Source organism: Diceros bicornis, chromosome 14 (genome assembly GCF_020826845.1).
Source record: "Diceros bicornis minor isolate mBicDic1 chromosome 14, mDicBic1.mat.cur, whole genome shotgun sequence".
Taxonomy (NCBI): Eukaryota; Metazoa; Chordata; class Mammalia; order Perissodactyla; family Rhinocerotidae; genus Diceros; species Diceros bicornis.
Genome location: NC_080753.1, coordinates 29,640,299 through 29,668,072, shown reverse-complemented (window position 1 = coordinate 29,668,072; position 27,774 = coordinate 29,640,299). Strand labels below are relative to the sequence as shown.

The following is a 27,774-nucleotide window of genomic DNA, read 5'->3' as shown; positions in this document are numbered from 1 at the left end:
TTAGGAAATGTTTTTCTTTTTTAATGAACAATTGTCACTTATAATTATTTTTGTGAATGTCGGTTTTCTCAGATTGACTTAAATTGGAGTGCTCTGCAGTGCTGGTCTCCCCAGCTTCCCAGGCGGCTCTGGCACTGACTCTTCATGAGAACATGGCTCTCATTTGCCTAATCCATGACAGTGGCAGTGGGTGGGGTTGGACCAGTGGTCCCAGACTGTTAGCCTACATCCCCTGGAGGAGTCGGCTTTGCTCTTTCCTCCCTGTGTCTGTCTCTCCATTTTTCCATTTACTTAGTCACTCACCGTTTTTACTTCCGATCACTGCTACTTTGGGTATTCTTTTTGTTTCAACGCCCTAGGGATGAGGTCTGCCTCTGTTTCCTTTGTGCGAAGCAGGGAACTAGGGAGGCTGTATCTGAGCTCTTTTCCTTGATAATAGAATTATGGTTGTGTTGCTTTCTCAGGTGAGGTGACGTTCTTAAAGGTGCCTCTCATAAAAACCCTCATATCCTTTCCCCCAAGCCTCTGCAGATTGTCCTGCCACCAGGGCACCCAGGCTGAAAGCAGCTCAGCAGGAACCTGGCCTCCTCCTTGGTGAGGAAATGCCTCTGCACTGAAGGGGTGGGATTCCGTGCTCACTCGGGAGGCTCCATCCAGGATTGACCTCTTAGCCCCAGGTGACACCTGTGGCTCCTCCATGGGCCTCTGGCCCTGGCAGAAAGTCTGATGGGCAGGGGCAAGTGTGCACACTGGGCAGAAAGGAGCTGCTGAGGGGCTTGTGGAGAGAGCATGGGCTCTGGAGCCTCAGCCCTGGGTTCAAATCCTGGTTCTAAACATGTGTGTCTTGGGCAAGTCACTTAATCTCTCTGAGTCCCCAGCTCCCTATCTACAATATTGGATAATAGTATCTACCTCACAGGTTTGTTGGGAATGAGTAATATATACAAATACTTGAGCTGAAGAGGTACTCAGTCAGTAGTAGCCATGCTTGTTTTTATCTATGAAATTATTACTGACTCGTACTGAGAAACCTAGAGACAAGGGGTGTCTGCTCCCCTGGCTTGTCTCCCTCGACCATTTGTCAGACTAGGTTCCTGAAGCCACCCTCCCTCCAGCAGCCTTGGGTTCCCTGGGTTCTAGTAGAGAAGACCCAGCCGGATTTGGTCCATCTTTGTCACTCTTGGATTAGGGTGGGGTCTGCAGAGGTGGCTCTTCCGGCTAACTTTGTGGATCTATTTCCGGGCCATTGCTTACACTCAGGCAAGCGATGTTGCACTGTTGTAGTTTGCAGGCTTTACCAAGAGTCAAGTGTTTGTTGGGAGGAGATGTTCAGGACTGAGACAAACACTGTTGCCATTTTCAAAGCTGTTCTTTGGGGACAGCGAGGGATGGGATCTATAGCAGTCAGTACAGTTGAGGCTACTTTCTGCTTCTTTGTACCCCTCTATGTCCGAGGAGCCTAAAGCACTTGCATGTGATGGAGAATTGAGGGTCAGAAGCAGGCCATTCCCTCTTGGCTTTGCTAAATCAGAAGATGTGGCAGCACCTCTGGAGAACATTCTTCTGGAAGAGCCCTTCTCCTTGGAGGTGATGACACGGAGCTCTTTCCCTGCCCTGCTGGTCCCACCCACCAGTTTTTGCCCCCCATGAACCCATGAGAGTGGCGAGAGTTGGTCTGATATCCTCCTAGGTTTCTGGATCCCAACACACAATCTTGTTTTAGTACTTGTTGTGTTGAACCATCCTCCATACCCCAGCTTAGGAAAGTATGTGGCAGACACACGAGGGTGGCCACCTCAACAGAGAGTGCGTCCACCCATGCTGTAGAGCCCCAGCCTGCTGTATCAGTACCACTGCCAGACCGTGAAGCATGGAGAGGGTGGGCTCATGTCTGCCCATGAACTCTGTCTTCCATCTGACAGGGAGACTTTCCCCAGGACCCCAGGGAGCACCAGCCTTCAGCCCAGATCAAAGCAGAATTCTTGTTTATTTTGAATATCAGGGTTCAGATTGTCCTTGGGCTTTTGGATCTAGGAGAAGAGATCTGGGCTCTGGGGTTGCCTCCCTGGTCCGGGGACCAGGCCCCTCCACCACGTAGTCCTTAGCTAAGCATGGGATTGCCCAGCATGACTGGTTTTGCAGAGGATCGTGTCCTGGGGGGCGAGACTCTATATGGCACTTGAGTCTCACTCCTGCTTTGGGCCCTGAGTCTCTGAGCTGCAGCAATGGAGCTAGTTACCGGAATCCCCAACAGAAAGGTTTTACAACTCGTCCTGCTGTCAGGAGCCAGGGAGGCTAAGCTTTCCCACTGGCCCAGGCCACTCTGGCTTCTTTCAACAAAGGCCTGTTCCATGAACGGAAGAAAACGTTGACTTTCTTTTGCTAAAGCCAGCTGTTTTAGCTGTGAGTAGGCATGAGGTGCAGGCTCCTCCAGGAGCCCGATCCTCTGCACGCAGAGCCCCTTCTTTACTGGGACCTTCTACAGCCTGTTGGGATGCAAGTGCCTCCCAGCGTGTCTAGAGGGTGCCATGCGGTCCCTGGGTTTTTGTCTCTGTACATGTTACCTCTTTTGTCTCCGAAACTGTACCAGGGATTTGGTCCTGGTTTCCCCTTGTCCTTGGGGCCTCCCCTCTCATGCTCTCCTCCTCCGGATTATGGGTTGCCTGCTCTGGGCCTGGCGCTTCTCCCCTGGGCTCTGCCCGGCCTGGAGAGAAGTCTCTTCCCAAGTTGTTTGGTATGGCTCGCCTGAGGAACATCAAGTGTAACCTCCTTATTTTATCGCCTGTTTTTGTGATACTCTGCCTTATCTTCTCAGAGACATGGTCATTCCTAAGTGGCGAATATGAGGTCACTTAACCTGTGGGCTATGCCTTCAGGGCAGTGTCATGCCTCTGTCCCCTCTCTGGCTGTCCTAGAAACTATTGGCCAAAACTGTAGGAATGTTCCTTCTCCGTTCTCTCTGATAAGCTGTTTCCAGCCCTTTGAGCTGGAGATAGAGTTTTGCCATCTCCACCTTTCATATGCATGTGTATTGGCCAATATCAGATATTGGGAAATCTGTCATTTTGCTATGATGCTAGTGCTGCTGTCTCCTTCTCCCTCAGCGGTGGCAGCAGCAACGGCAGCTTCTGCTCTGATGTCCGATCCCTGGTGTGTTTTCCTGAGCATGGAAGGGAGGAGGGTGGGGAGGGGCAAAAGGGGAGGGCCAGACATTATGAGAGTGAGCAAGGACTGTGGAGCCGGCAGCAGGCAGCGTGGAGCCCAGGCGCCTTTAGACAAAGCATTCTGCTGCGGTTCTGTAAGCGCACACATCCACCGGCAGCAGGCGGGACCACAGCTGCCCGGCTGGGGGATTACAAGCAGGAATGAATCAGCAGCCGGGGACACTTGACTTCACGGGCAGACAGGAGCCTGCTGCTTAGGTTCCTGGAGCAGACAACCCCACTCAAGGGCAGGGGAGCTCAAGTATCCCCCAGACTCGGCATCCTGGAGTGCTACTGCAGCGTGCATCGGGAGGCCACCGGGTCCCTGACCACCGTCTGTTCCGCAGAGGACAGAGGATAGGGGGAGCCTGGGACAGTGGGTTACGAGGGTCTCCATAATCAAGCCAGTTGGCCTCGGCCTGCCCTTGGGGACAGAAGGTGCCGGGAACAACGAATGACTTTCACCGTGTCAAGAGTTCTCTGGAGGTGATGTTTTTGTAGTTGGTTCTTCTTTTTCCTTCCTTGCACCTCTTTTTTTCTCCCTTTTCCTTTTTTCCTTCTTTTATCTCTTCTTGCCCATGAGAAGCAGAGAAGTAGGTGAGGGTTAAGGTGTTCAACTCAGAACATTCAAGGTCCACCAGGAAGGGCTGAACTTTTTCCTCCCTGTACCACCACACTCCCCTGTCCCACTCAAGCAGCACAGCAAATAAAGGTCCTCCCTTGCCTGCTCATCCTTAGAGGAGAACGCCAAGATCCGGAGACCCTGGGAAGACAGTTGCTGTCTTTATCACTCAGCCAAAGAGAGAACAGCGCAGAACATGAATAGACTTAAGCCGCCACAGCTCAGCTGACAGAGGACTGCTCCCTTTTTCTCTTTCTTTTATCTGGCTGGGTTTTGTCTTCTTTAGCCAAGAACTGGATCTGCCTGCCTGCTTTCCACCTGAGCAGGCAGGCGAGTCACAGGAGCAGCCACTATCAGAAGAGGAGAATGAATGCCCAGCCCCTGCAAAACAGCCCAGCCTGGGAAGGCAGCCCTTCAGACAGCGCCCTCGCCCGGGAGACGCCCCGCTCGCCGGCGGCCAGAGTCTAACTGTGGACTGGGCTCCTGGCCCCGCTGGCCGCGCAGCCCGTCGGAATGCGATGCTGCCATCCCAGCAGAGCCACACCTGAGCCTGGCCCCCCGGGTCCTGGCCCATGCACCCCACTCGGCCCCTCGCTGCCTTGAGCCTCTGAGCACAAAGGGCCGGCAGCCATGGTTTGCTTATTCCGGGACTGCTGGGGGCAAACAAGTAAAGTCTCTTCTCCCTCTGCCGTGTTCTAATGCTGCTTGCGTTGCATGTGCTGGGTCCCTGTGAACAGCCGCCGCCGCAGCCCTCCCGGAGCCCTCGCTGTGTGCCTGTGCCCCTCAGCTGCATGAAGATGTGTGCCCTCTCCTGACCAGTTTATGCTGCAAGGTCGCAGAACTTGTCCCTCGCCCATAGCCCTCCGGGGGCTCCAGGAGTTGCATGGATGAGAGGAGCTCCCCCAGCCCCTTCTAGTGCCCGTGGGAACAGACTTCCTGAAATACCTCAGTGTGAACACTGACGAGGAGCTGACCCAGAGACCGCTGGGGGCTGGCTTCCCCCAGCCTGTGGGCAGAGATTGTGCATGTGCTGCCGCGACCCCGGAGCAGCTCAGACCAAGGGGGTGTGAGTGGGCGGCAGCCGCCCCAGGTTGGGGAGTGTGTGCCGCCCCGGGCTGCCCTGCCCTTGGCCTGTACGCGGAAAACGAGCCGCGGGTCCTCTGCTCTCTGCTCTCTTTTACATAGTTTGGCTGCTTTATGGTAATGACTATGATGTGGCAGTGCCATCTGTCTTCCTCTGAGTGCCGCTGCTACCGCCTTAATGGTTTTTCCCTTTTCAAGCGTCTGCCGATTCCTCTCTCGTCAGGTTCGCGGTCGCTGGAGCAGAGCGTCGGGGAGTGGCTGGAGGCGGTTGGGCTGCAGCAGTATGAGAGCAAGTTGCTTCTGAATGGCTTTGACGATGTCCGCTTCCTGGTAAGTGCCGTTGGCCTCCTCAAGGGCGGGGTGCTGCTCCGTGGAAACGCGCTTCCTTGGTCTCCCCGTGGACTCTGCTGGAGTTTGCAGCAGTACGTAGACCTGTATCCCAGGGAAGAGCTGACTGAAGTGACTTAGACATCGAGAAATCCACCGAGTGTCCTGTGCCTTCTTTCTAAACTCTGTCCCCCTCTAACTCTGCTCCAGAAACCGTTCTGTAGGGAGAGCTCTCTGCAAGTCTGCACCCCAGGAAGGAAGGTCCCTGACTGCAGACCTTTGCCCCCTCTCCAGTCTCCCTGTCAGCCCTCAGACCAGGTTGTGAGGTGAGGCGTCAAGGCCTTCGTGTTCTGGGTCAGACACCAGGAGTTTTGGTGGACAAGATAGCCAAGTGCCTGTGTGACTCCCTGTCCCATCTCAGCTGGATACCAGAATTTTCCTTTATTCACCAAAACTTTGCTGTCTAGCAAGTTTGCTGTCAAGCAAAGAGCCTTGTCTCTGGCAGAAGGCCTCTTCCCTGCCCAGCCGAGGCCGAGTGCCTGGGGGTGGGGACTGTGGCTGCGCAGCCTCATGCACTCATGTACTCATGACCTCAGAGATGGCCCAGAGGAGAGGCTGAGTTGGTGGTTGAAGGGTTGGTTGCTTTTCTGAGGTATAATTTTGTACTTTCTTCTTACAAAACACAAGATGTAAAAAAAAAAAAAAAAAAAAGGATTTCTTTCCTCAGGCTCCCTGTGGAATGGGAGCCTGACTAGGACCCTGGGCTTTGGACCCTAGTGCTCCCTCTGTCAGTCCAGGAAGTAGCTCAGGGCAGGGTGCCTGTGACCATCCCTCTCCTGGAAGCCCTCCCCGAGACATCCTTGTGGGTGGGGCCAGGGCGGCACAGCCTGGGCATAGCTGAGCCAAGGGCTTCAGCTCACCCCCGAGGCAGCACTGACATCCCCCAGGCAGGCATCTAACACAGTAATGATGATGAGAGCTGACACTTCTTATTAGTGCTTACCATGTGCTAGGCACCCTCCTTAGTGGTTTGCATGTATTAGCTCATTGCATCTTCCCAGCAGCCCTGAGTGGGTACTAATGTCATCATCTTCATTTTCCAGATACAGAGCAGTTAAGGCTTGCTCACATTCATACCACCAGTGCTTGGCACAGTAGGAACGTGCACCCTGGCACTCTGGGTCCGAGGGTCATGTTCTAACCACTATGACACATGGCCTCTTTCTTATATATGGATATGGGGAGTGGGAATGTAACCACTTACATGCTTTGAGTCATCTTCTTGCATCTGTTATCTCAGGAGCTTGGTTTGAGGTGAATCCAGCAAACCTTCCCCTGCCCCTGCTCCTCCTTGCTTCCTGGCAGGCCTGTTCCCTGCTCTTGCAATTCCTGGGAACTCAGTCCTGAGTTGATTTTATTGAGTTGCCTTCCCTCTCTGAAGCAGATCTAACTGTGCCCATCCCACTCCGCTGCCTTGGTTGAGGGGCAGTGGTCAAAGTCAGCCCAGAGCTCCCACCCCTGCCCTCTACTCTCTAGTGTGGGTCTCTGTGGGTTTCCCGCTGACAGGGTTGCATTTGGTGCCTGGGAGCAGCCTGCCCAGGGAGCTGGCCTGGGGCTTCCAGGAGGGACCCTGACTAGGACAGCTCACCTTCCTTGGGTCATCTCCATCTCCAGGGCAGACAGTGAAGTCTGCAGCAAGCTACCCTTCCTGAGCCAGCCTAGGACCAGTTATTTTTCGGCTTTTAAAAATCGTAGGTTTTAAAATAGAAATTTTTTTTTAAGTTAAACTGGGTATATTTATGGTGTTTATAACCTAACCCCTGACTAGCCACATTCCTTGGGGAAGGCCTACAAACATGGGTCAGAGGTGGGGGTTCAGCCAGTGAGTGGTCACAAGTGGCCCCTGGCGCTGAGTGTTGAGGGGCCTTCCCTCTCTGAGCACACCTCTTCACCAGACTGGCCGTCAGACAGGCAAGGGAGGGTGGCCGTGGGCTTCATAGAGTGTCCCCTCCCTCTGCTTCAGTATTTTAGAGCTCTTGACTCCTCACCCTCCTTCTGCTGATTTTGGAAAGGGCAAGGGTCCCAACCCACGAATATCAAGGCTCCTTTAAAACTGCTTCTCTGCCTTTCCCTGTGCTCCCAACCAGAAAGTAGCTGGGTGGGCACCTGAGGAAGTCTGACCCTGGGCGAAGCATCCATGCAAGATGCAGGGCCTCTGTTAGAACGTGTCTGTTCCTGTTTGGGAAGGGCACTCATAGGGGGAAGCCAGCAGCTCAGTTCTTCCCGGGCCCTCCTGTTGCCCTGGGTACAAGCTGTTCCTTGTCACTGCCCTGTCGGTTCTGGAGGGGCGGCTGGCAGGCAGAGTCTGTACGAGAAGGAATGCTGATCACACCTCAGTTGAGTGTGTTACTTCAGATACCTAGAATGGCCTGAGTAGCCATGCAAAGCATCCTGGGTAATTGCCTGTAAATTGCCAGATGGGCTATGAGGCTAATTAAGTTTTAGCAACCAGAAAAAAGAGGAAGAAAACACAAGAAGTGGGGCATTTTTGTTGAGAAACATTCCCTCATTGCTTATGGTATAACTTACATCACATTAGCTATGGTATATTCCCATGTGGTTTGGTTTTCAATAGGCTGAAAATGTTTCCCTTGGTTCTGAAATGCCCTGCAGACTCTTCTACAAGATGCACAAGTAGCTCTCAGGAAGCCAGGTGCTCGATGTCGTAGGAACATCTGGAAACTGAGGTGTTTCACAGACGAGGTGCTGCCATGGGGTTTCCCTGTGATAGGGTCCTACAAGTTTGTTGGAGGAGTAAGGGCATTTATGGGAGTCATACAGCTCCCTCTCAGGGTGGAAGGGACTTGAACATCATGTGGTCTAATCATCTATGCCTGAATTCCTTCCCAGGAATCTCAGCCATGATGTTTTTCCAGTGACGGGGATTCACCCCCTTACAAAGTAATAGCCCGTTGATTCTTTGCATTGCTCAGGCTGATTTAGAGCATTCTTTATATTGAGCCAAAATCTGTTTCCTTGTGGCTTCTGTCCCTTGGTCCCACGTTTACCTTTTGGGGCCACACAGAGCACACTTAAGCCCTTTAAAATTGAAGCTCTCTGTCATGGCTTCCTGGGTCCTGGCTGGTCTAGGTTCAACACCCTCTTACGGCTGGCTGCTGCTCCTATGATGCGATGACTGAGCTAGACGAGGAAGCATTGCAACTTGAACTTTATTCACACTCTCTGGCCTGCAGGCGAAAGGGCCTTTGATTTGCAGTGGCCAGGGCCAGGGCAGTGGGGGCTGCCAGGTGCTCCCTAGGCTGATGGGGCTGACATCAGACCCTGGGGGACAAGGGCAGGGAACCTGGCTCACACATCATAGCCAGTTCCATTTTTCACCACAAATCTTGTCCACAGGAAATGGGCTTTCTTAGAAGAAGGGAGGAAATGCATTTAATCAGCACAGGAGGAAGGTAATTGGTGGTTGGCAGGTTTGTAGCTCCAAGCGTGCTGGCGCAGGTCTCCGTGTCTGGGGACTCAGCCCGACTTCCCTTCACAGAAGTGTTGATTAGATAAATGACAGTGCTTCTCATGCTGGAGTGTTATGTGGATGTCCAAAAATGTTTTTGAAGAATGTCTGATGTGGGGAAACATTCACCTTGGGGTGTTGAGTGAAGAAATCGGGACACAAAAATCCTTATGCAACATGATCTTAATTTTCAAGAAAGAAAACATGTATGCACAAGAGGTGCAAGGGAGTAAGCCAAAATGTTTTCAGTGATTATCTCGGGGATTACAGGTGACTTCCTTTTCTTTTTTGAGTGTAATAGATTGTCTGTATTTCCTACAACGAATGGCTCTGAAATCAGAAAAGCCAATGATGTAGGTGTCTTCAGGAACTTGATGGCCCAGCTGGGAAAACAAGGGACATAAAGCAATAAAAACAACAGCCCGGCCAAGTGTTAAGTGCTGTGCTGAGGCTTGTAAGTAGGAGCGCAGAGGGAGGAGAACTGCCTCACTGAGTGTTTACCGCGTGCCAGGTGCCGCGCTGGCACTCGGCCTGAGGGGTGTTGTCAGTCGAGTCACAGATGAAGCCGCTGAAGCCCAGAGGGTGGGGCACTGCCAGTAAGTGGCAGAGCCAGGATGCTAGCCCAGAACTATGCAGCTTGGAACCTCTGGGTTACACTCGCTGTCCTGGGGTTTGTAGAGGCTGTGGGACGGCAAAAGACCACAGGAAGAGGAAAGGCAGTGAGAGGCCCGAGCTGTCTGGTGAGCGAGGCTGGCTTGAGTGGAGTGCAGGGCAGGGCCCTGATGAGGCAGGAGAGGTGGGCTGGGCCTGACTGCAAGGGGCCTTGAAAGCCACGCTGTGGGAGGAGCCCCAAGGTCTCTGAGCCCTGGGTGTGTGGGGAGGGGCTCCTCTGGTTGCGCCCCTCACCAGGCAGAGAGCCCATGGAGTCGAGGTGCACCTTAGATGGCAGGGTGCTGTTGAGAGTGGGCATGCAGCGGGTGGTCATGCTGGGTGGATGGTCAAATGGAAAATGGAAATAAGTCTGGCAGCAGGCTCAGGACGGGCTAGAAGCAGAGACTGAGTTGGCAAGCCCGTCGCCTCTCACGGCCACCGTTGGGGAGGCCTCTTGCTCCTCCCATCCATTTATTTCTCCACAGGCTTCTGCCACGTGCAGAAGGCTCCGACTGTTTGCCTGTCTGTTTCTGAGACTGTGCCAGCTTGTTCCCATGTGTTGGAGAGAGATGACAGGTGGAGAGGAGTGACCTGAGAGAGCTCAAAGCATAAGTTCAGGGAGGAGGTCCTTCTTTATTGGTGTCCATGAAGCTTTCCAGCCAGGTCCCCAGATCCCTGAGCTTCCCTTCCTGTTCCTGTCCCCAGATTAGCTTCTCACTCTTCAGTCCTGGAAGCCAGCTTCATGTGTGCAGGGGGCGCTGTGCCCTTGGGTTCCTACCCTGGCTTCCCGCATTGCCTCCTCATCCCTCCTCCGACGTCCCTCCGTTTGTCTTCTTCCCTCCCAGGCTTCAGGGGGTCGCTGCTGGCCAGGACTGCTGTCAGGATGCCTCCTGCCTTGACTTCCTCTCCACCAGCCCTGGCCCACCCATCTCTCCGAGTAGCACTCTCGAAGCTGACTGCTCTGTCAGGATTTTCTGTGCCCCAGTGTGAAGCAGGACCTGAGAGGGAGATTTTCCTTAACTGGGGCATTGGAGGGTTGGTGGAGCTGAGGCTTTGAAAGGAATAGACTCAGGCAGTGTGGGTCCTGCCTCCTGAACTAACGACTCTGTGGTCACTTAAGAACCTAACTCCTGGGGGGGCCTGGGGTTTACACGGCACCAGGTGCCTCCCACTGCCCCTGGATCCTTTTACCTTGAGAACAGAGTCAGGCTCACTTTGGGCCCCTTCCATGCACATGCAGTCTCCTGCTCTCCCTCTCTCTTTCTCTGCCTGACAGTGTGGAGTTGTTCAGGGTGGCAGCAGCGGGAATTGTTCAGGAGTCCAGCTCTATTTGCCTCCAGTCCTGCTCTGGCCTTCTCCTGTCCCCTTTACAGTAGAAGAAAATTTGAGAACTATTTTCATGTCTGTTAATTTAACTCACTGCACTAAGATGGAATTGGACTGGCAAACAGATCCTCTTATGTAGCTTCCAATTGCTGACACCTCAGTGTGCGCATCTCAAAATGTCACTGTGTTCATTAGTCAACCCCCACCAGTGTGCCTGTGTGGCAAGTGCAGCCCAGAGGGCAGGGCAGTGGGGCTCATGTGTCTGTCAGAGGCACAGACCTCCTAACACACCAGAGGTGAGTTGTAATTCTGGGGTTCCCGGGCATCCCTGAAGCCCATTGTGGACTCCTGGGGCCCATAGACACTAGATTCAGGACTCTCAGATTAAGTAATTTTCCCAAGGTTTCTCCTCAAGCAGATTCCACTATTGGAAGCCAGGTCTCCTAGGCCCAGAGTGGTGCTCTCACCTCCCACTCTAGTCCCCACACCTCCCTTTCCCAAGACGGTGCTGTATCTAGGCCTCATGCTCAGTGTGTCCCTCCAAGGTCAAAGCCTGGCATTTGGGCCAGGGGGGATAGGCCAGTGCATCACTCCCAGGTGCCAGTCTGGGTCAGGCAGACCATTCCGTCTACCTGCTGTGTGTTGGGGGCCATTCCACAAAAGGCTGGAAAAGGAACTGGTAAGGAATCAGACCCTAGTAAGCTCTTGGCACTGGCTTAGGACCCCATCGAAGCCCTTCTGGACCTGCAGCTGCAGGTTAGTGATGGCAGGTGTTTCTGCCTTCCACTCTCAGTGAAGCTCCAGGGCAGAGGGCAGCCTGCTAAGCCACAGTTAAGTAAACTGGATAGGGAAGAGCTCAGGAGAAAACTCCAGCTTCTACTTACTTGGAAAGAGAACTGGACCCTAGGTGTCAGGAGACGTGGATTCTCCTCCAGGTCCCCCGTACGACTTTTGGGCAGGTTGCTCTGCCTCCCTGTTCATCCCTGGTCCCATGGGATTTCATTTGACTGCTTACTTCATAGGGCCATAATCTCTGAAGGGCCACATTGTTATCTGCAGTGACACACAACAGCTGTCTTGACCATGACTATGTGTAAGAATGTAAGGTGGTAGGTGGCGTTTTCTCCGCAGCTGAGGCCAGGCAGCAGCCTTTCTCCGCAGGGAGCAGGGATTGGCTTTGTCCTCAGACCCATGAGGTGAAGCCTCTTTGGGTGGTCTTGGGACCAAGCCCTTTGACTCCAGACTGACTCGGGCCTAGCTAACCCACATTGCTGATTTGGGGGTGAATATGGCACCTTGACCTCAGATGAGACCTCAGAAAGGCAGATGTTTGAGGGTGATGGGCAGCAGATGGATAGAGGCTGCTGTGCCTGGTACAGAGAGAATGGAGACACCAAGAACCTGCTTGGGAGACAAGGGCCATAAGGGGTGTTGCTTCCATGAAACTGGGAAGAGAGTCCCCCAAACCCTTGTGCTGTTGCACCCATCCTTGAGAGCCTGCCTCATGAAATTGACATGTGGAGAGGGCCTCAGCTTTAGGAACTAGGAACTGGCAATATTTGTGCTTCTTCCTCATCTTCTCTGGAACTAGTTGCTCTGTCACCATCATGTTCTGTCTCTCCAGGTGAGGACAGGTCTGGGCTGGGGTGGGGAGTCGTTAGCAGAGCAGGGGGTGTGGGTCAAGACTGAGCTCTGGTTGCTGAGGGTAGTGAGTTTTTTATTTACTTTTATTGAGGTCATGTTGGCTTGTAACATTGTATAAATTTGAGGTGTATGTTGTTATATTTCAGTTTCTACATAGACTGCATCCTGTTCACCACCAGTAGTTTGGTTTGAGAGTTTTTTTAAAGGGCCAGGTGTGAGCGGGGGAAAGGTGTCGGTTTGGGAAGTTCTGTGACAGAGTCCCAGGGGAGACACAGCCGGCTGGCCAGGCAGTAGTGGACAGATGGACACAAGAATAGTCACTGAGCACCTGCCAGCAGATCAGTGCTCAGCACTGTGGAATTTGTTCTTTAACCCTGCGAGGCAGGGAGGTTTATTCCCATTTATGAGGTTCTGACTTGGTTAGAACTTTGAACAGCAGAATCACGATTTGAACCCAGTTCTTACTTGAATGGGTTCTTATTTCTTTATGCTACAGGTGCCTTGAATGGTAGCTGGCACACAGAGAGCCCTCAGCTCCTGGATGAGTGAATGCATGCATGCTTCAGGGAGCTGGCTTCTCTTTTCCATCATTAAGAATTTTAGGCCACAGTGGTGAGCAACAGCGCCCTCCCCCCTCCTCCTTGCTTTCTGTTCCCTCTGCCGGTGGTCTTTCCTGCTCTCCCTGGGCCGGCGCCTCACGCCCCAGACTCCTTGGATCTGGGGCTATGGTCTGGAGCCAGAAGACGGTGTGCTCACCCCTCTCCCTCCTGGCCCACCTGCGAGAATATGTGTGTGGTGAGTACAACCTCGGTCTTGGAAGGCGGTCCTGGCTTAGACCAGGGTCCTGTTCTGTGTTCAGCGACCTGCACCCCAGATGACCATGCCCAGAACAGCTCTGTCACTGTGGCCAATAACGTGTTCGGGGGACTGCAAAAAACTGCCTGTAGTGGAGAAGGCCAAAACGTCCAGTGGCAGTTAAATTCTGGGGTGCCCATGGATGGAGTGCGTGCAGTCATGGCAGGGATTCATAAAGACAGTTATGTCCTCAGGAAATGTCTGCATGCAATATATTAGTATGTGAAAAAAGCAGGTTAAAAAAACAATATGTGTACTATAATCCCAATTTTGCTAAAATTTTTTAAAAGCTTAGAAAACTATGCCAAAATGCTAGAAATGATCCCAATCTTACTTTTTTTTTTTTAACAGTTTTTATTTATTCATTTATTTTTTTGTGAGGAATATCAGCGCTGAGCTAACATCCGTGCTAATTCTCCTCTTTTTGCTGAGGAAGACCAGCTCTGAGCTAACATCTATTGCCAATCCTCCTCCTTTCCCCCCCCCCCCCAAAGCCCCAGTAGATAGTTGTATGTCATAGTTGCACATCCTTCTAGTTGCTGTATGTGGGACGCGGCCTCAGCATGGCCGGAGAAGCGGTGCGTCGGTGCGCGCCCAGATCTGAACCCGGGCTGCCAGTAGCAGAGCGCGCGCACTTAACCGCTAAGCCACGGGGCCGGCCCCAATCTTACTTTTTAAAAAATATTAATCCATTTAGAAAAATGAATACATACACCAGAATGGTAATCCTAGTTTTTTTCCCCCTGAGGTGCTGGACTTATGGGTGGCTTTTACATTTTTCTTTGTGCTTGCTTTATTTTCAAAATTTTCTGCAATAAATTTGTATGACTTTACTACTCAGAAAAAAAAATTGTTTTAATGTGAGGAAGAGAGAGGCAGGGTACAGTGGCCATCTACAGCATTCCAGAAGGCAGAGACAGCATAAATATCACATGGAACCAGCCGGGGCCTGGGGAAGCTCTGAGTTACCTCCTCAGCCCCCATAGATTCTGGAGGAGGCCAGGACGTCATCCTGCATCCCGCCAGGGGTGGAGCTGTGTGCACCTCTCGAGGACTGAGCTGTTTATTTGTTAATGAGCTTTAGCAGCGCCTCTCCCGGGAGCTGGGAGCCAGAGCTGGGAGCTGCGAGCCAGAGCCGACAGGCCCCACAAATCAATACCGAGATGGGTGTGGCCACTGTCAGCTCACCCGCTCACTCAGGCTGGCTCTGCCCTCACTCCCTCACCTTCCCCCCTTGATTTGAGAACTCTGCTCTTAAGGTCTTAATTTGCATTTTCTTGTGTATCCAGGTGGAGCCCCACACACCCGCTTCCCCCAGTTCAGTGTCTCCTGGTCTGGAGCCCCTCTTCCACAGCCCCCACTCCTTAACCCGAGAGGGGGCTGGGAGGTGGAGGGAGAAGCACCAGTGCCGGGCTTTTCCCTGGAGGTGAAGTCAGGCCAGGCCAATAGCTCTGCCTCCTCCTTGCTCCCCTGGCAGAGGAAGTTTCAGCCTTTGCTTTTTTTAATGACTGATGGCAGGAGAAATGACCCAGTGATTGTCTGAGAAGAGAAAGGCCATACTGAAGATGGAAATGAGATTGGAGGGGCAGGCGAGTGGAAAGTCTGGAAACCATTTCTGGGAGATGATAAACCTCCTTCAGAGGCGAGTCCAGCCTAGTGCTACTCTGCCCAGTAGTCACTCCTTCATCAGAATATAGAGGCCTTTGTTTGAGTGGAAGTCACATCCTGGGGGGGCTGATGTTTGGCCTTTGGTGGGGCCCGGAGTGGGAGAGCCCAGGTGTGTTGTCTCCAGAGCCTGCCTTTTTCACATACTAATGTATTGCATGCAGACATTTCCCCAGAACATAACTGTCTTTATGAATCCCTGCAACAACTACACAAACTCCATCCATGGGCACCCGAGAATTTAACTGCCACTGGGCGTTTTGGCCTCCTCCATTACAGGCAGTTTTTTGCAGTCCCCCGAACATGTTACCGGCCACAGCGACGGAGCTGTTCTGGGCATGGTCATCTGGGGTGCAGGTCGCTGAACACAGAACAGGACCCTGGTCTAAGCCAGGACCGCCTTCCAAGACGGGGGTTGTACTAACCACATGCATATCCTTGAAGATGGGCCAGGAGGGAGAGGGGTGAGCATACCCATCTTCTGGGCCCAGACCATGGCCCCAGACCCGGGGAGTCTGGGATGTGAGGGGCCAGCCCAGGGAGAGCAGGAAGGACCATTGGGAGAGGGAACAGAAAGTGAGGAGGGGCAGGGCTCTGTTGCTTACCTGCTGTCTGCAGAGTCTGAGCTTCCCCCCAGGCCGCCTGTGGGCCTGGCCCTCCTTCTCTGGATTGTTCTTGCGAGGGCTGAGGGGCTGAGGGGCTGAGGGCTGAGGGCTGAGGGCTGAATTTGAGCCTGTTGGAGAGTTAGGCTTCAGGGATTTATCACATTGCCTGCCTGCTGGGTCCTAGATTCCCAACTGGTGGTAGGAGGGGCGGGTTGAGTCAGCCCCAGGAGAGCCTGGCTGCCCACACAGCCTGCCAAGGAATCAGGTCTCCAGCAAAAGAGCACCCAGACCTGGTGCCAGGGGTCCACCCAGCACCTCCATGCTGAGGGCTTGTCTTCGAGGGGTTGAAACATCCCTCAGCCTTGGGTCTCAGTGATAGGCTCAGACAGCTCTTGCCTCCATGTGGTGGGGCTAGCTGGGGGCAAACATCCTTCGTTACTGGTATGCTGCCTCTGCAGGAGGAGGTGGACAGAGTGCCACACTTGCACGACAGGCGTGGGTTGAGGCTCCTGTAGATCACTGACCCTCAGGTTTGGAGCCAGCTTCCCAAGCCCACCCTCCAGTTCACCCGACGATAGGCCAGCTCCTGCCTTCCCATACTTGGACCCTTTGCCAAGGGACTGCTGAGTCCTGTGGGCCCGGAAACAAGCCCTGGATTGTAGGGTGAAGTTCAAATGACTGACCTCTCTTTGCTCTGGTTCTTCTTATCTGGGCTAGGAAAAAGGCAGCTCTTTGAACCTAATATGGCAGGGACAGGGCTATGTGACCTCAGGCAAGTCACTCCTTTGCTGAACCTCAGCTTCCTCAGGACTAAGTGGGACAGCTTCCCTCTGCCCCAAGCAGAGCTCCCTGCCGCAGCTTCCCAGCCCAGGCCCTTCAGCAGCCTCCTTCTCCACACTCCCCACCTCACAGCCTATGCTTCCACTCCCTGGAACTTTCCATTGCTCCCCAGCAGGCCTGCCTCTGCCTGTGCTGTTTGCTCAGCTGGGGAGCCCTTGACCCACTTCTCTGCCATCTTACCACCTCCGTGTGAACCCCTGTGGACTCCACCCCCACCCCACCCTCAAGCCCCACAGGTCCCTGGGGCTCCCCTCCCCACCCCAGCACACGCCCACCCTCTCCCCAGACCAGTCCTTCACAGAGGACTCAAAAAGACCAAAATTGTGAAGTCAGCAGTGTTGGCTTTGGCTATTCAGCCTCTTCTTTCTTTTTTTTTTTATGTCAGTGGTGTCCTCTCCAACCATAAGTTTCCTTGGTCATTCAACAGATTTTTATTGAGCCCGGACAACATGCCAGGCATTACTCTAGGTGCAAGAGGCAAGGCTGTGAGTGAGACAGACAAAAGTGTCTGGCCCATAACAGCCTCGAGACCCTCGGCAAGTAACTCTGCCTGCTTCCCCTTTGCTGAAGGGGCCTACGCCAGTGTGCCAGCACTCCTGAATGTTTCCCTTCTTAGGCTTTGTTCACTGTTTGTTGATTGAAGACCTGCCCAGCAGTTTAAGAAATTTCAAGCAAAACATTAACAAGTGAGATGCCGGGGCCGGCCCAGTGGCGCAAGCAGTTAAGTGCACGCGTTCTGCTGCGGCGGCCCGGAGTTCGCCATTTTGGATCCCGGGTGCGCACCAATGCACTGCTTGTCAAGCCATGCTGTGGCGGCATCCCATATAAAGTGGAGGAAGATGGACATGGATGTTAGCCCATGGCCAGTCTTTCCTCAGCAAAAAGAGGAGGATTGGCAGATGTTAGCTCAGGGCCAGTTTTCTTCACACACACACACACACACACACACACACACACACACACAAAACCAAGTGAGATGCCTTTCAAGATGCACAAAGACCTTTTCTTCTCCTAAAATCATGTAGTTGAGAAGACTCCAGATAATCAGAGCCCTGGAGGGCCAGAGAGAGCTAGGAAGAAAGGACTGTGGGTCCTGCAACAGCCCCTCCCCTCTGCCTCTAGCCAAGACCCTCCCAGGACTCCCAGAGGCAGTTCTTGCCATCTGCACTCCTTCCCTTCCTGTGGGCTGCTGGCCCGGCCTGGAGTGCCCCCTGCTCAGACCTGCCCCAGGCTGCAGACCCCTCTCTTCCCCCCTGTCCATACATCCACTGAGCGATGCCCAGGAATCTGGGGCCTCAGGGACCCTGCTTGGTACCCATGAACCACTGCCACCTTCTGCACCCGTTGGTGGAGCCCAGTGACAGATACTGGTAGGAAGGAGAAAGCATTCAGATGGATTGGGCTGATGGAAAATAACACTAATTACAGCCGCCGTGATAGGCACTGCTTCTCATCTGTACCTTATCAGGGAAGGAAACTCAGTAACGATGGTTATGATCGTGCAGTTCATTCCGCAGAGCAGATTCGCCCTGTTCTGCGCCAAGCTCGACAGGCTGGGCTGGCCTCTCCCTGTCAGCCTGCTCCAGGCCCCTAGGCGCTGAGAGCCCTTGGCCCAGTGCCTGAGCTGCGTATCCAGGGGCCTGGGCCCACGTCTTGACCCTGTTTCTCCCTCACTGTGAGGCTTTGGCAAGCCCTCCCCTCACCTATCTCTAGGGGTCCTCTCAATGCTGAGTTTGGATTCTGTACAGTTAAAAAGAAGGAAGAACGGCCCCCTCCCCCAGAGGTGGAGAAAAGGTAGTGGGGAGGCAAGTTCTATGGCGGGGGGGACAATTGTTCAAGACACTGAGTGCTGAGGTTCTGTGGGATGTCGGGCAGCATGGGCTTCTCCTACTCAGTAGGGTGGGGCCCCCAGCCCTGTGACAGTCCCTGCTCTCGTTCTCAGGCTGCAGCCTCCTGCACCTTCCACACTTTGCTTTGTCTTCAACAGATCCCACCTAACCGAGTAGAAAGCCTGGATTGTGACTTTGGAGTTTGTCAGATGGCGATTTAATTGCCCTTTTGCCGCTCATGAGCTCTGTGACCTTGGGTAGGTCGATTGCACTCTCTGAGCCTCGGTTTCTTTGTGTAATGTGGGCAGTTCCTGGCTCAAAGGTTTATTGGGGGAATTTTTTCTGGTAGTGCATGTAAAGCCCAGTACAGTATTGGGACGTGGTCAGGGCCCCTGTCTGCTCGCATCTTCACATGTTGCCTCCCCCGGAAGACCAGTAGAGGGTGCCCAGGGAGCTCTTGTTATGCCCCAAAGCTCAGTGACCCCGAGGACCGCTGCTCTCTTCTCTTGACGTCTAGAAAGCAGGCCGTGGCCAGGAAGGCCAGCATCCTGGCACCACCCCTGGCCATGAAACCTGTTTTCCTCACCTGTGAAGCTGGGAGCAGGAGTGCACAACTGCCAGGTGATCACGAGGCCTGACAGGACAGCAAAGGGCCGCCACACAGCCCCGGGATGAGGAAGTGCTGTGATGTGCCCTCCCACCTCTGCTGCTGGGAGCCCTCCCGCCCTCCATCCCCTCTTTCTCAGGGACTGAACCCAACCAGGCCAAGTGTCGATGAATTATGTGTTTCAGACTTTACTTTTTTAAAATCTAAGAAACTTTGTGTGTGTGTGTGTGTCTGTGTGTGTGTGAGGAAGATCAGCCCTGAGCTAACATCTGCCAATCCTCCTCTTTTTGCTGAGGAAGACTGGCCCTGGGCTAACATCCATGCCCATCTTCCTCCACTTTATGTGGGACGCCGCCACAGCATGGCTTGACAAGCGGCGCGTGTGTGCGCGGCCAGGATCTGAACCGGCGAACCCTGGGCCGCCGCAGTGGAGTGCGCGCACTTAACCGCTTGTGCCACCAGGCCGGCCCCTAAGAAACTTTTTTAAAATCGAAGAGATCTCCATTAATTTAGAAACTTTTAAAAAAATCTTAGAAAACCTCCATTAACTGAAATGCTTAGGCCAATGAGCTGTTCTACTTTATTCGCTCCTTAATTATTAAGTCACTGAGAACTCAGACCAGGGCCTGGCATCTAGTAAGCTCTGAGTAACTGTTCATGTGATGGAGGTAAAGTAGAAAGTCCCCGGGCCGGCCCTGTGGCTTAGCAGTTAAGTGCGTGCGTTCTGCTACTGGCAGCCCAGGTTCGGATCCCGGGCGTGCACCAGCGCACCGCTTCTCTGGCCATGCTGAGGCCGCGTCCCACATCCAGCAACTAGAAGGATGTGCAGCTATGACATACAACTATCTACTGGGGCTTTGGCGGGGGGGAAGTCCCCGTTTCCCCTATAACCCTCCTCGTAAAGGGGTTTCTAAAAGGCACAGTCCCTTTCTCCTGTAGTATCGAGGGTGTGATAACTTCCAGAATGTTTGTACCTTTGGGGATTTGGAGCACCTTATAGTCACCACACAGACCAATCCCACAACAGGTAGATGTGGCAAGTGCAGGAAGTCAGGACCCTGCACTGCGCCCAAGACATGCTCCCACAACTGTTTGCTTTGAGTTTCCTCACATCCTTTGTTTCGTTTTGCCACTTTCTCCTCAAGGCAGCTTACAGCCCCAGAGTTCTCTTGACTGGGGGTCTGGTTGATGAAGGCCCTGTCTCCGGTTGGATCGGTTGTCAGCTTTCACTTCAGCATTGATGTTGCCCTAAAAGCCTGTGATGGTTTATGAGGAATGGTCAAGGTTACAGCAGGAGTTCAGAAAATCACTGTGGTGACACCTTGTTTGAGGTTCGCTGTGCGGTCAGTTTAGGTCCTCACTTAGGTGTCCTCATCAGGTAGAAAGCCTGGGAGGTGGCGGCCTTTCTCTGCCTTTCCCCTTCAGCACACCCTAGATTTGGGCCCAGAGCAACTGCAGGAACTCAAGTGTGGTGACCTGGATCCCGGGGTGACGGAGGAGCTGGCCTCAGACCTAGAGTAGTGCCCGGAGCCCAGGGGACCTTCTGCAGCTTCCAGCCTGGCTTCAGAGCTCTCTTGAGCTTGACGCTTGGGAAGTGTCCTCTGTGGGGCAGTTTTTGTCACTATGCACAGGCTCTGGGGAGGCTACCACACCAGCTGTCACTACATCTTGGGTACAAAGGTGGGGCCACCAGGTAATGGTCTGTATGAGCTGGCCCGGGTTACTTAACCTTTCCATCTGTAAAGTGGGCATAAGTAATACCCACTTCAGTAGAACAGAAAGTCCAGAAAGAGTCCTGGAAACACAGGAATTTAGGAACATCAGAGGTCATTTCAGGTTGGTGGGGAAAACACAGTTTACTCAAGAAATAGACACTTCGCTGCCTGGAAAAAAAATAAAGTGGATCCTGACCTTAAACCTTACATTAAGATAAATTCAAATTGATTAAAGATTTAATTGTAAAAAATGAAACTGTAAAATTACAGGAAGAAAATGTGGAAGGATTGTTTTAAAAATCTTGGCAAGGGGCGGTCTTTCTAAGCCTGACACAACTGAGAGAATCTCTGCAAGAAAAGTTGGGTGTGTTGAGGTACATACAAATAAATTTCTGCATGAACCAAGCTGACATAAAAGTCACAAGAGAAATGACAAACTGGAAAAACAAACATCTAATTCTTTTCATAGATAAAAGGTTAGTTCCCTTACTTTATAAAGAACTCCTAGAAATCAAACACAGAAAAGACCAATAACTCCACAGATAAACACGCAAAGGATATGAGCAGGTAATTCCTGGAAAAGGGGCTGCGGCTGCTGCCTGTGTATGGGGCCCCAGAGCCGTGTGGACAAGAGTGTTGGGGTGAATCCTGGCTGCTTGCTTAGGTACCATGTGACCCCACAAGTTATTGACGCTCTCTGGGCCTCAGCTTCCTGAGCTGTAAAATGGGGGTTAACAGTGGTCCCTGTTATTAAATGGGTCAGCAAGTATAAAGCATGTGCAACATGGAGAGAGGCAGTCAGGCCTATGTGAGTGCTTGATAGATAAAATGTGAGAGGATGCTTGAGCTCTCCTGTGAGTGGGATTATCTTGGGATAAGAAATGTGCAGTGATAAGCCATTTCTCCACCATGTTGCTGACAGTGTAAGGAATCTAGTGCTCATACCATTGATGGGAGTATAAACATCTGTCAGGTCTAAATACACATACCCTTTGACTAAGCACTCTCTCTTCCTGATAACCATCCTAGAAGTGACGCATGTACAGGAGTATTCATGCAGCACTGTTTGTAAAAGCAGAAATTGGAAACAATTGTCTTTCAACAGGGAACTGGTTAAATAATTTATCATATGTCCATAACGTGCATGATTATGCAGCTTTAAAAAAAGGCAGATCCAGGGCCGGCCCTGTGGCATAGTGGTTAAGTTCGCATGCTCCACTTCAGCGGCCCGGGGTTCGCAGGTTCGGATCCCAGGCGCGCACTGATGCACTGCTTGTCAGGCCATGCTGGTGGCGTCCCATATAAAGTAGAGGAAGATGGGCACAGGTGTTAGTTCAGGACCAGTCTTCCTCAGCAAAAAGAGGAGGATTGGCAACAGATGTTAGCTCAGGGCTCATCTTCCTCACACACACACACCAAAAAAAGGCAGGTCTGCATGTGCTGATGTGGCACAATCTCCTGTATATATTAAGTAGTAAGAATAAAGTGTTGAAGAACATGTACAAGAATTACATTTGAGTGAAAATGAAGTGTGCAGATGAGTGTTTGTGCCCAGCTGGGCTCTGGAGGGACATCTGGGAAAGCGGTAGCAGTTGCTGCTGGGGCAGCGCTGTGGCTGAAGGACAGGGCCTTGAATTGTCTGTGTATCATAATCTGAACAAACGTATCTTGTGACATTATTATGAGTAATAAAAGACATCATAGGGGTTAGGAACAGGGAGTCCAGTCCGACTGCCTCAGATCTTAGCTCTACCACTAGATGTGTGACCTCAGGTGAGTTTCTGACTTCTGTGTGCCTCAGTTTCCTCATCTGTAAAACGAGGATTAAAACAACCTAATGCACAGGTTGTGAGTGTGAAATGGGATGGACCACGTGAAAGCTCTCAGTCCGTCACGCAGCAAGTAAGCATGCAGTGAACAGCGGCCGTCCTCCTCATTGTCACCGCCATGCTTAGCACTGAGCAGTGGGGGCTCCGTCAGCTTCTCCACCCTCAGCTGCCCTGTCGGGTTCAGTGGACGTTGGGGAGAACTGCCCCACGTGGGCTCAACTCTGACCCTCCCTCCTCGCCTGGGCAGGACAGCCTTTTTGAGACTCCTCTCCTCAAAGGAGAAGAATGAGGCTGGTTCCTTGGGTGCCTGCCCCTGCCACCAGCTGCCGTCCTGAGCTGGCTGTTACAGGCTTGGAATGATAAAGGCATATCTTTGAGGGACGTTGGGATTAGCCCACCTGTTCTCCACCTTGGATGGTTGTGGAACCTGCTCCCCAGGGAATTGCGCACACTCAGAGGTGGGCTAGGGCTTGTGGCCGGACCTGGGCACGTGTGCCCCTCTTGGCCCTGTCTGTCCTGGCCCAGGTTGGAGCCCCACCACTGCCCAGCTTGCCTGGGAGCAGCTCAGGCTGGAGTGGGCAGCCTGGGTGGATGCGTCTGCTGCTTACCTCAGCCTCCTGCTTACACAAGGCCTCTTGCTGCCTGGCTCACCTCCATGGGGGTCCCTGGTCTCCACTCCCCCTTGGTGCCTGTGGAGAAGGAGAAGAATTTGACGAGGGGCCACGAAAGGCTGCCCTGATGCCGTCAGGTAGCCGCCAGCCGTCAGTTCAGGGGCCCTCATGTTCTCCTTTCTGCTCTCAGGGGCCTAACGTGATGGAAGAGCAAGACCTGCGGGAGATCGGCGTCAGTGACCCGCAGCACCGGCGGAAGCTGCTGCAGGCCGCGCGGTCCCTGCCCAAGGTGACCACCCACAGCTCTGCAGCTTCCAGAGCCAAGGCCATCTCCATAACACCCCCTGGGCCCACAGGGGAGGAGCGTGGCTCTAGGGCGTGCCGATCACTGTGGGGCGTCTGCCCTTCTTCCCGGGAGCCCCAGCAGGCAGCACAGAGCCCTCTTTACTTCTTCACCACGTCCTGAGGCCCCAGAGAGTCAGCAGAGTAGTCGGGACCATGAGGACCTGATCTGGCCTCAGGAGGGCCTGCAGGCGTCTGCCTGGCACAGGAGCCTGGCCCACAGGCATGGCCTATCCTCTGGAATCCCTTTGGAGTCTCTCCTGACTCACTCGCGACCAGGCCAGCCTGCGCTGACCGCTGGCATCAGGCCCTCCCCCAGGAAGGCATTCAGGGCAGCAGGAGAGGCACAGTCTTTCCCTGGGGGGCCAGAGGCTAGTGGGCCCAAGCCTCTCCTCCTCAGCTGTGCTGGCACTGACTCTGTTGTCCCCTTGTCCCTTCCACTTGCCCAGAGCTCAGGAAGCACAAACAAGCTGGGAGGCTGACGCCTGCCTCCCGGGCACACACCGTTTTCTTGTCCCACCAGCTCCATGACCTTGTCAGAGCACAGCAGGGGGCCTTCCGCAAACCCTCCTCCCATCTAGCCTTACCTGATAGGGCCGTCTTCCCCAGACCTGGGGTGCTCTGGGGTTCACAGATGGGGAAGCTGAGAGCAGAGCTGTGATAGAAAGGGCTGTGGGAGGGGAGGGACTCGAGATGCTGAGGACTCAGACCCACAGGGCCCCTCCTTGGCCTTGGGCGCTATCCCGTACCCACCTCGGCCTCAGTCTCTGCTGTGGTCTGTGGGCCTGGGTCCCCAGGGTCCTTGTTCTGTGAGTGCTGAGATGTCAGCCCCGCCTCCCGTCCTCACCCTACAGGTGAAGGCTCTGGGCTATGATGGGAACAGCCCCCTATCGGTGCCCTCCTGGCTGGACTCCCTGGGGCTGCAGGACTATGTCCATTCCTTCCTGTCGAGTGGCTACAGCTCCATTGACACTGTGAAGAACCTCTGGGAACTGGAGCTTGTCAACGTGAGTGCAGCCTCCACTCAGCCCTGGCCTGGCTGCTCCTGAAGCAGGAGCTTCTAGGGGCCGTCAGCCTGGCCCATGAAGGGGAGGTCTGGGAGTTAGAGGGGAGCTATAGGTCTTGTCACCACCTGACCTCCCCCCCGCCTCCCCTGCCCAGGTCCTAAAGGTTCACCTGCTTGGCCATCGAAAGCGCATCATCGCCTCCCTCGCAGACAGGCCTTACGAGGAGCCACCCCAGAAGCCCCCGAGGTTTTCCCAGCTGAGAGTGAGTTGGGGAGGGCTGGAAAGGGGTGTGTGTGTTCTTTGTATTGTTAGGAGTTAAAGAGAATTCTTTAGCAATTCTTCAGAGACAGCATGGCCTCTATAGTAGAGGAGGAAACGATCCCTCCCCTCTGTCATCAGGGCCACGTCTGCCCCTGGGCCCAGGCTGAGAGAGGAGCACAGGGAGTTGTTTTGGCTGGTTATTTATCAGTTACATGTCTCCCATCTACATCAGAGAGGCTTGAGATGGCCTGTAACAAAGGGTCCAGTATAAACAGAAATTACAATGTTGGGAAAAATAGGAAGACAAACATCCAATCTCCAGCCGGCTGGGTACTGTATCTGACTGTTGAATTCAGCTGTGTGTGGGGTGGCAGAACCGAGGGGCGGGCGAGGGGTCAGGACCCCCCATTTCGGGCCGTCTGACGTGAACCTGAGGCAAAGCTTGGAATGCACGCAGGACCTGGGCCCTCCCCACGTCTTCTGAGGGCAGATTCCTGCCGCGGGGTGGGTAAGAGAGCCTGTGCTTTTAGAAACCTCACAGGTGCTTCATTGCTTGAGCCAAGTCATCCCTGCCTACACAGCGAGTTAGGCTCTGCGAGCCCGAGGTCAGGATGAGCTGTCTCCCCAGACCCGCGAGGCTGAGCTGCTGCTGATGGCGGGGACGAGCCCTTGGTGGGCGCTGGGCTCTGAGCGAGGTCTCAGCCCATTTACAGCAGCCTCAGAAAGCGGGTGCTATTTTATCCTCCTTTTATGCATGAGAAAGCTGAGGCCCAGACTGGTTCTGAGAACCAAACACACAGCCGACATTCAAATATGAAAACTGGGGAGACTGATTCATATCCTCTGAGGGGCCTCTGGGTGCCGACTGTAGGGCTACGTGTTTTCTCGAGAAAGAGCTTTGGATTGGTCACGTGCCCCAGAGACCCAGGATGGATTGTGACAGATGATTTTAAGTTTGATAAAGTGGAAAGTGCTTCCCAGCTGTATAACTGTCCCTTTTCCAGTGCCAGGCCAAGGGGTATGTTAGTGAACTGGGGGTGCTTGTCTGCAGGACCAGGTCGTCAGGGCTTCTTGTCTCCAGGAAGAATTTGGTTGCTTTGACTGTCCGCAGACTGGGCCCAGTGGCCAGTTGCCCCACAGGCTTCTATCCCAGCCTGCCATCTGCCTGATGCCTCCTTGATGTTGGCCCCCGGCTCCGTGCCCGTTCTGTCTCACTGACTCTCAGACCTGTGCTGGGCCCTAACCAGCCCCAGGCAGCTGGGCTGACACCTCCAACCCAGGGACCAGCCTGGTGGGTTCCGAGTTTCACCTGCACTTCTCCCTGCTGCAGTGCCAAGACTTGCTCTCACAGACATCGTCCCCCCTGAGCCAGAATGACTCCTGCACCGGCCGGTCCGCTGACCTGCTGCTGCCTCCTGGGGACGCGGGCAGGAGGCGGCATGACAGTCTCCATGACCCCGTGGCACCCTCCCGAGCAGAGCGCTTCAGAATCCAGGTGGGGCAGGAGGGGGGTTGTGGACAGGGGTCCCCTCATTCCTCTGGGCAGGACAGGGCCCCCAGACCCCTGCATTGCCCTGGTGCCAGCGTCGGGAGCAGGAGGAGGACGCCAGCCTCCTCCCGGCATTCCCCCACAGCGGCCTGTGTCAGGTCCAGCCCCCAAGCCTCGCGTGCTGTGACTGCATGAACTCGCTCCAGCTGTCGCTGCGAGGGCCTCCCCGTGTCTCACGTGGCCTGGACTTCCCTCCTTAGAAGTTCAGATCCACCATCTCCTCTTTGACTACAGCCTCCTATACCCAGCCCCTCAGGCTATCACCCCTAGTTCTCCCACTCTTGGCCCCTTCTTGGCGCCTTTTCTTCCTTACCCCGCCTGTTCCCCAGAACCACTTTCTCTCCCCCTCCTCAACTCCACACCTTGCTGCAAAACTGCAGCCCAGATCAGACTCCATTCTTCCTGCCCTATTTCTGCAGCCCAGTGGTGGGCGCAGCCGCAAGACTCACACGTTCAGCTGTGCCACCCACCCTCACAGCCTCTGCTGGGCCCTGGGGCCACCCTGCAGCCCTGGCTATCGCACATTCCTAGCTCTCCCTCTTGGGATATTGCTCTCAGTGCTCTTGGATTTATTCAAGGCTCGCCTGTCCTCCCTCCTGCCTTGCACAGACACTAGGCTTTGTCTCTTGTCCCCCATCTTGGCCTGTTAGACACAAGGTTGGCGGGTGTCCCTCGTCGCCCTCAGGGTGAACTTTAGCTCCACTCAGTGTTTTCTGTGGACTCACACTCCTCATTTCTGGCCTCTGGGGATCTCCCTCACCTTCCACAAGCACAGCCAAGAATTTTACAAGATTTAAAAAGCATGTTGTCCAGCAGTTTTAGTTGCTCTGTATTGAGAGACTTTTGCACATTGCTGGGGATAGAAGTCGTAAATGTTTCCTGAATCTTTTCCCTTCTCCCGATCTTTCTACCAGTGCCTAGTTCAGGACCCTGTCCTCTCGCACCTGGACTGCAGTGGCCTCCTCCTACCTCCTCCCCCTCCCCCCAGCCTCAAGGATCACTGGAAAATGCAACCCTAGTGACTATATCACTGCCCTCCCCACCTCAGGATCAGGTCCAGGGGTCTTGACTGGGGTTGTGAGACTTGCAGGGACTTGGCTCCTGTTGCCCGTCCTTCGTGCTTTGTGCTTCCCCCCATGGACTGTTGTTTTCCCCTCTGGTTTTAGTCATTTCCCGTCTCCGTTAAGACTCATCTCAGACACCACAGAGCCTTCCCGACTGAGCCTGCTCTCAGGTGGCTTAGGTCCCTGCTTCTCCGCCTTCTCTGTGGCGTAGATAGGCCTCACCTCTACCACAGTGCATTTGAATGGCTTGTCTGCCTCCTGCCCTCCCCACCCGGCCCTTGAACTCTTTGAGGTGACTGCCTTCTTTGCCCTTGGACGTGCTGACCCAGGCAGAGAGCCTGTGAGCTCCTCTGGAGCAGGAGAGCAGACCTGTGACCCACATGTTCTACAGGAAGAGCACCGCGAGGCCAAGCTGACCCTTCGGCCCCCTAGCCTGGCTGCCCCCTATGCCCCTGTGCAGAGTTGGCAACACCAGCCGGAGAAACTCATCTTCGAGTCCTGCGGTTATGAAGCCAATGTGAGTAACCCCTGCCCTCCCAGCCTGGCCAGCCTCCTGCTTCCTGCCCTTCCTGGCCAGGCCCAGGGCTCCGATGCTGTTCTTTACTCCTCA

At 53.9% G+C, this 27,774-nt stretch overlaps 1 protein-coding gene across 7 annotated transcripts in view; it reads left to right on the top strand.

Annotated features, from left to right (window-relative positions):
- Positions 1 to 27,774, top strand: part of ANKS1A (ankyrin repeat and sterile alpha motif domain containing 1A) — a 183,655-nt gene that overhangs the window by 149,047 nt on the left and 6,834 nt on the right. For 6 of the 7 annotated variants that reach the window (XM_058554556.1, XM_058554553.1, XM_058554558.1 and 3 more), the window contains 6 exons: positions 5,132 to 5,238; positions 23,132 to 23,230; positions 24,138 to 24,290; positions 24,445 to 24,552; positions 25,882 to 26,046; positions 27,556 to 27,681. In XM_058554556.1, coding sequence (XP_058410539.1) covers positions 5,132 to 5,238; positions 23,132 to 23,230; positions 24,138 to 24,290; positions 24,445 to 24,552; positions 25,882 to 26,046; positions 27,556 to 27,681 — 758 coding nt within the window. The remainder of the gene's footprint in view (positions 1 to 5,131; positions 5,239 to 23,131; positions 23,231 to 24,137; positions 24,291 to 24,444; positions 24,553 to 25,881; positions 26,047 to 27,555; positions 27,682 to 27,774) is intronic. The other variant, XM_058554559.1, reaches the window with a different exon arrangement.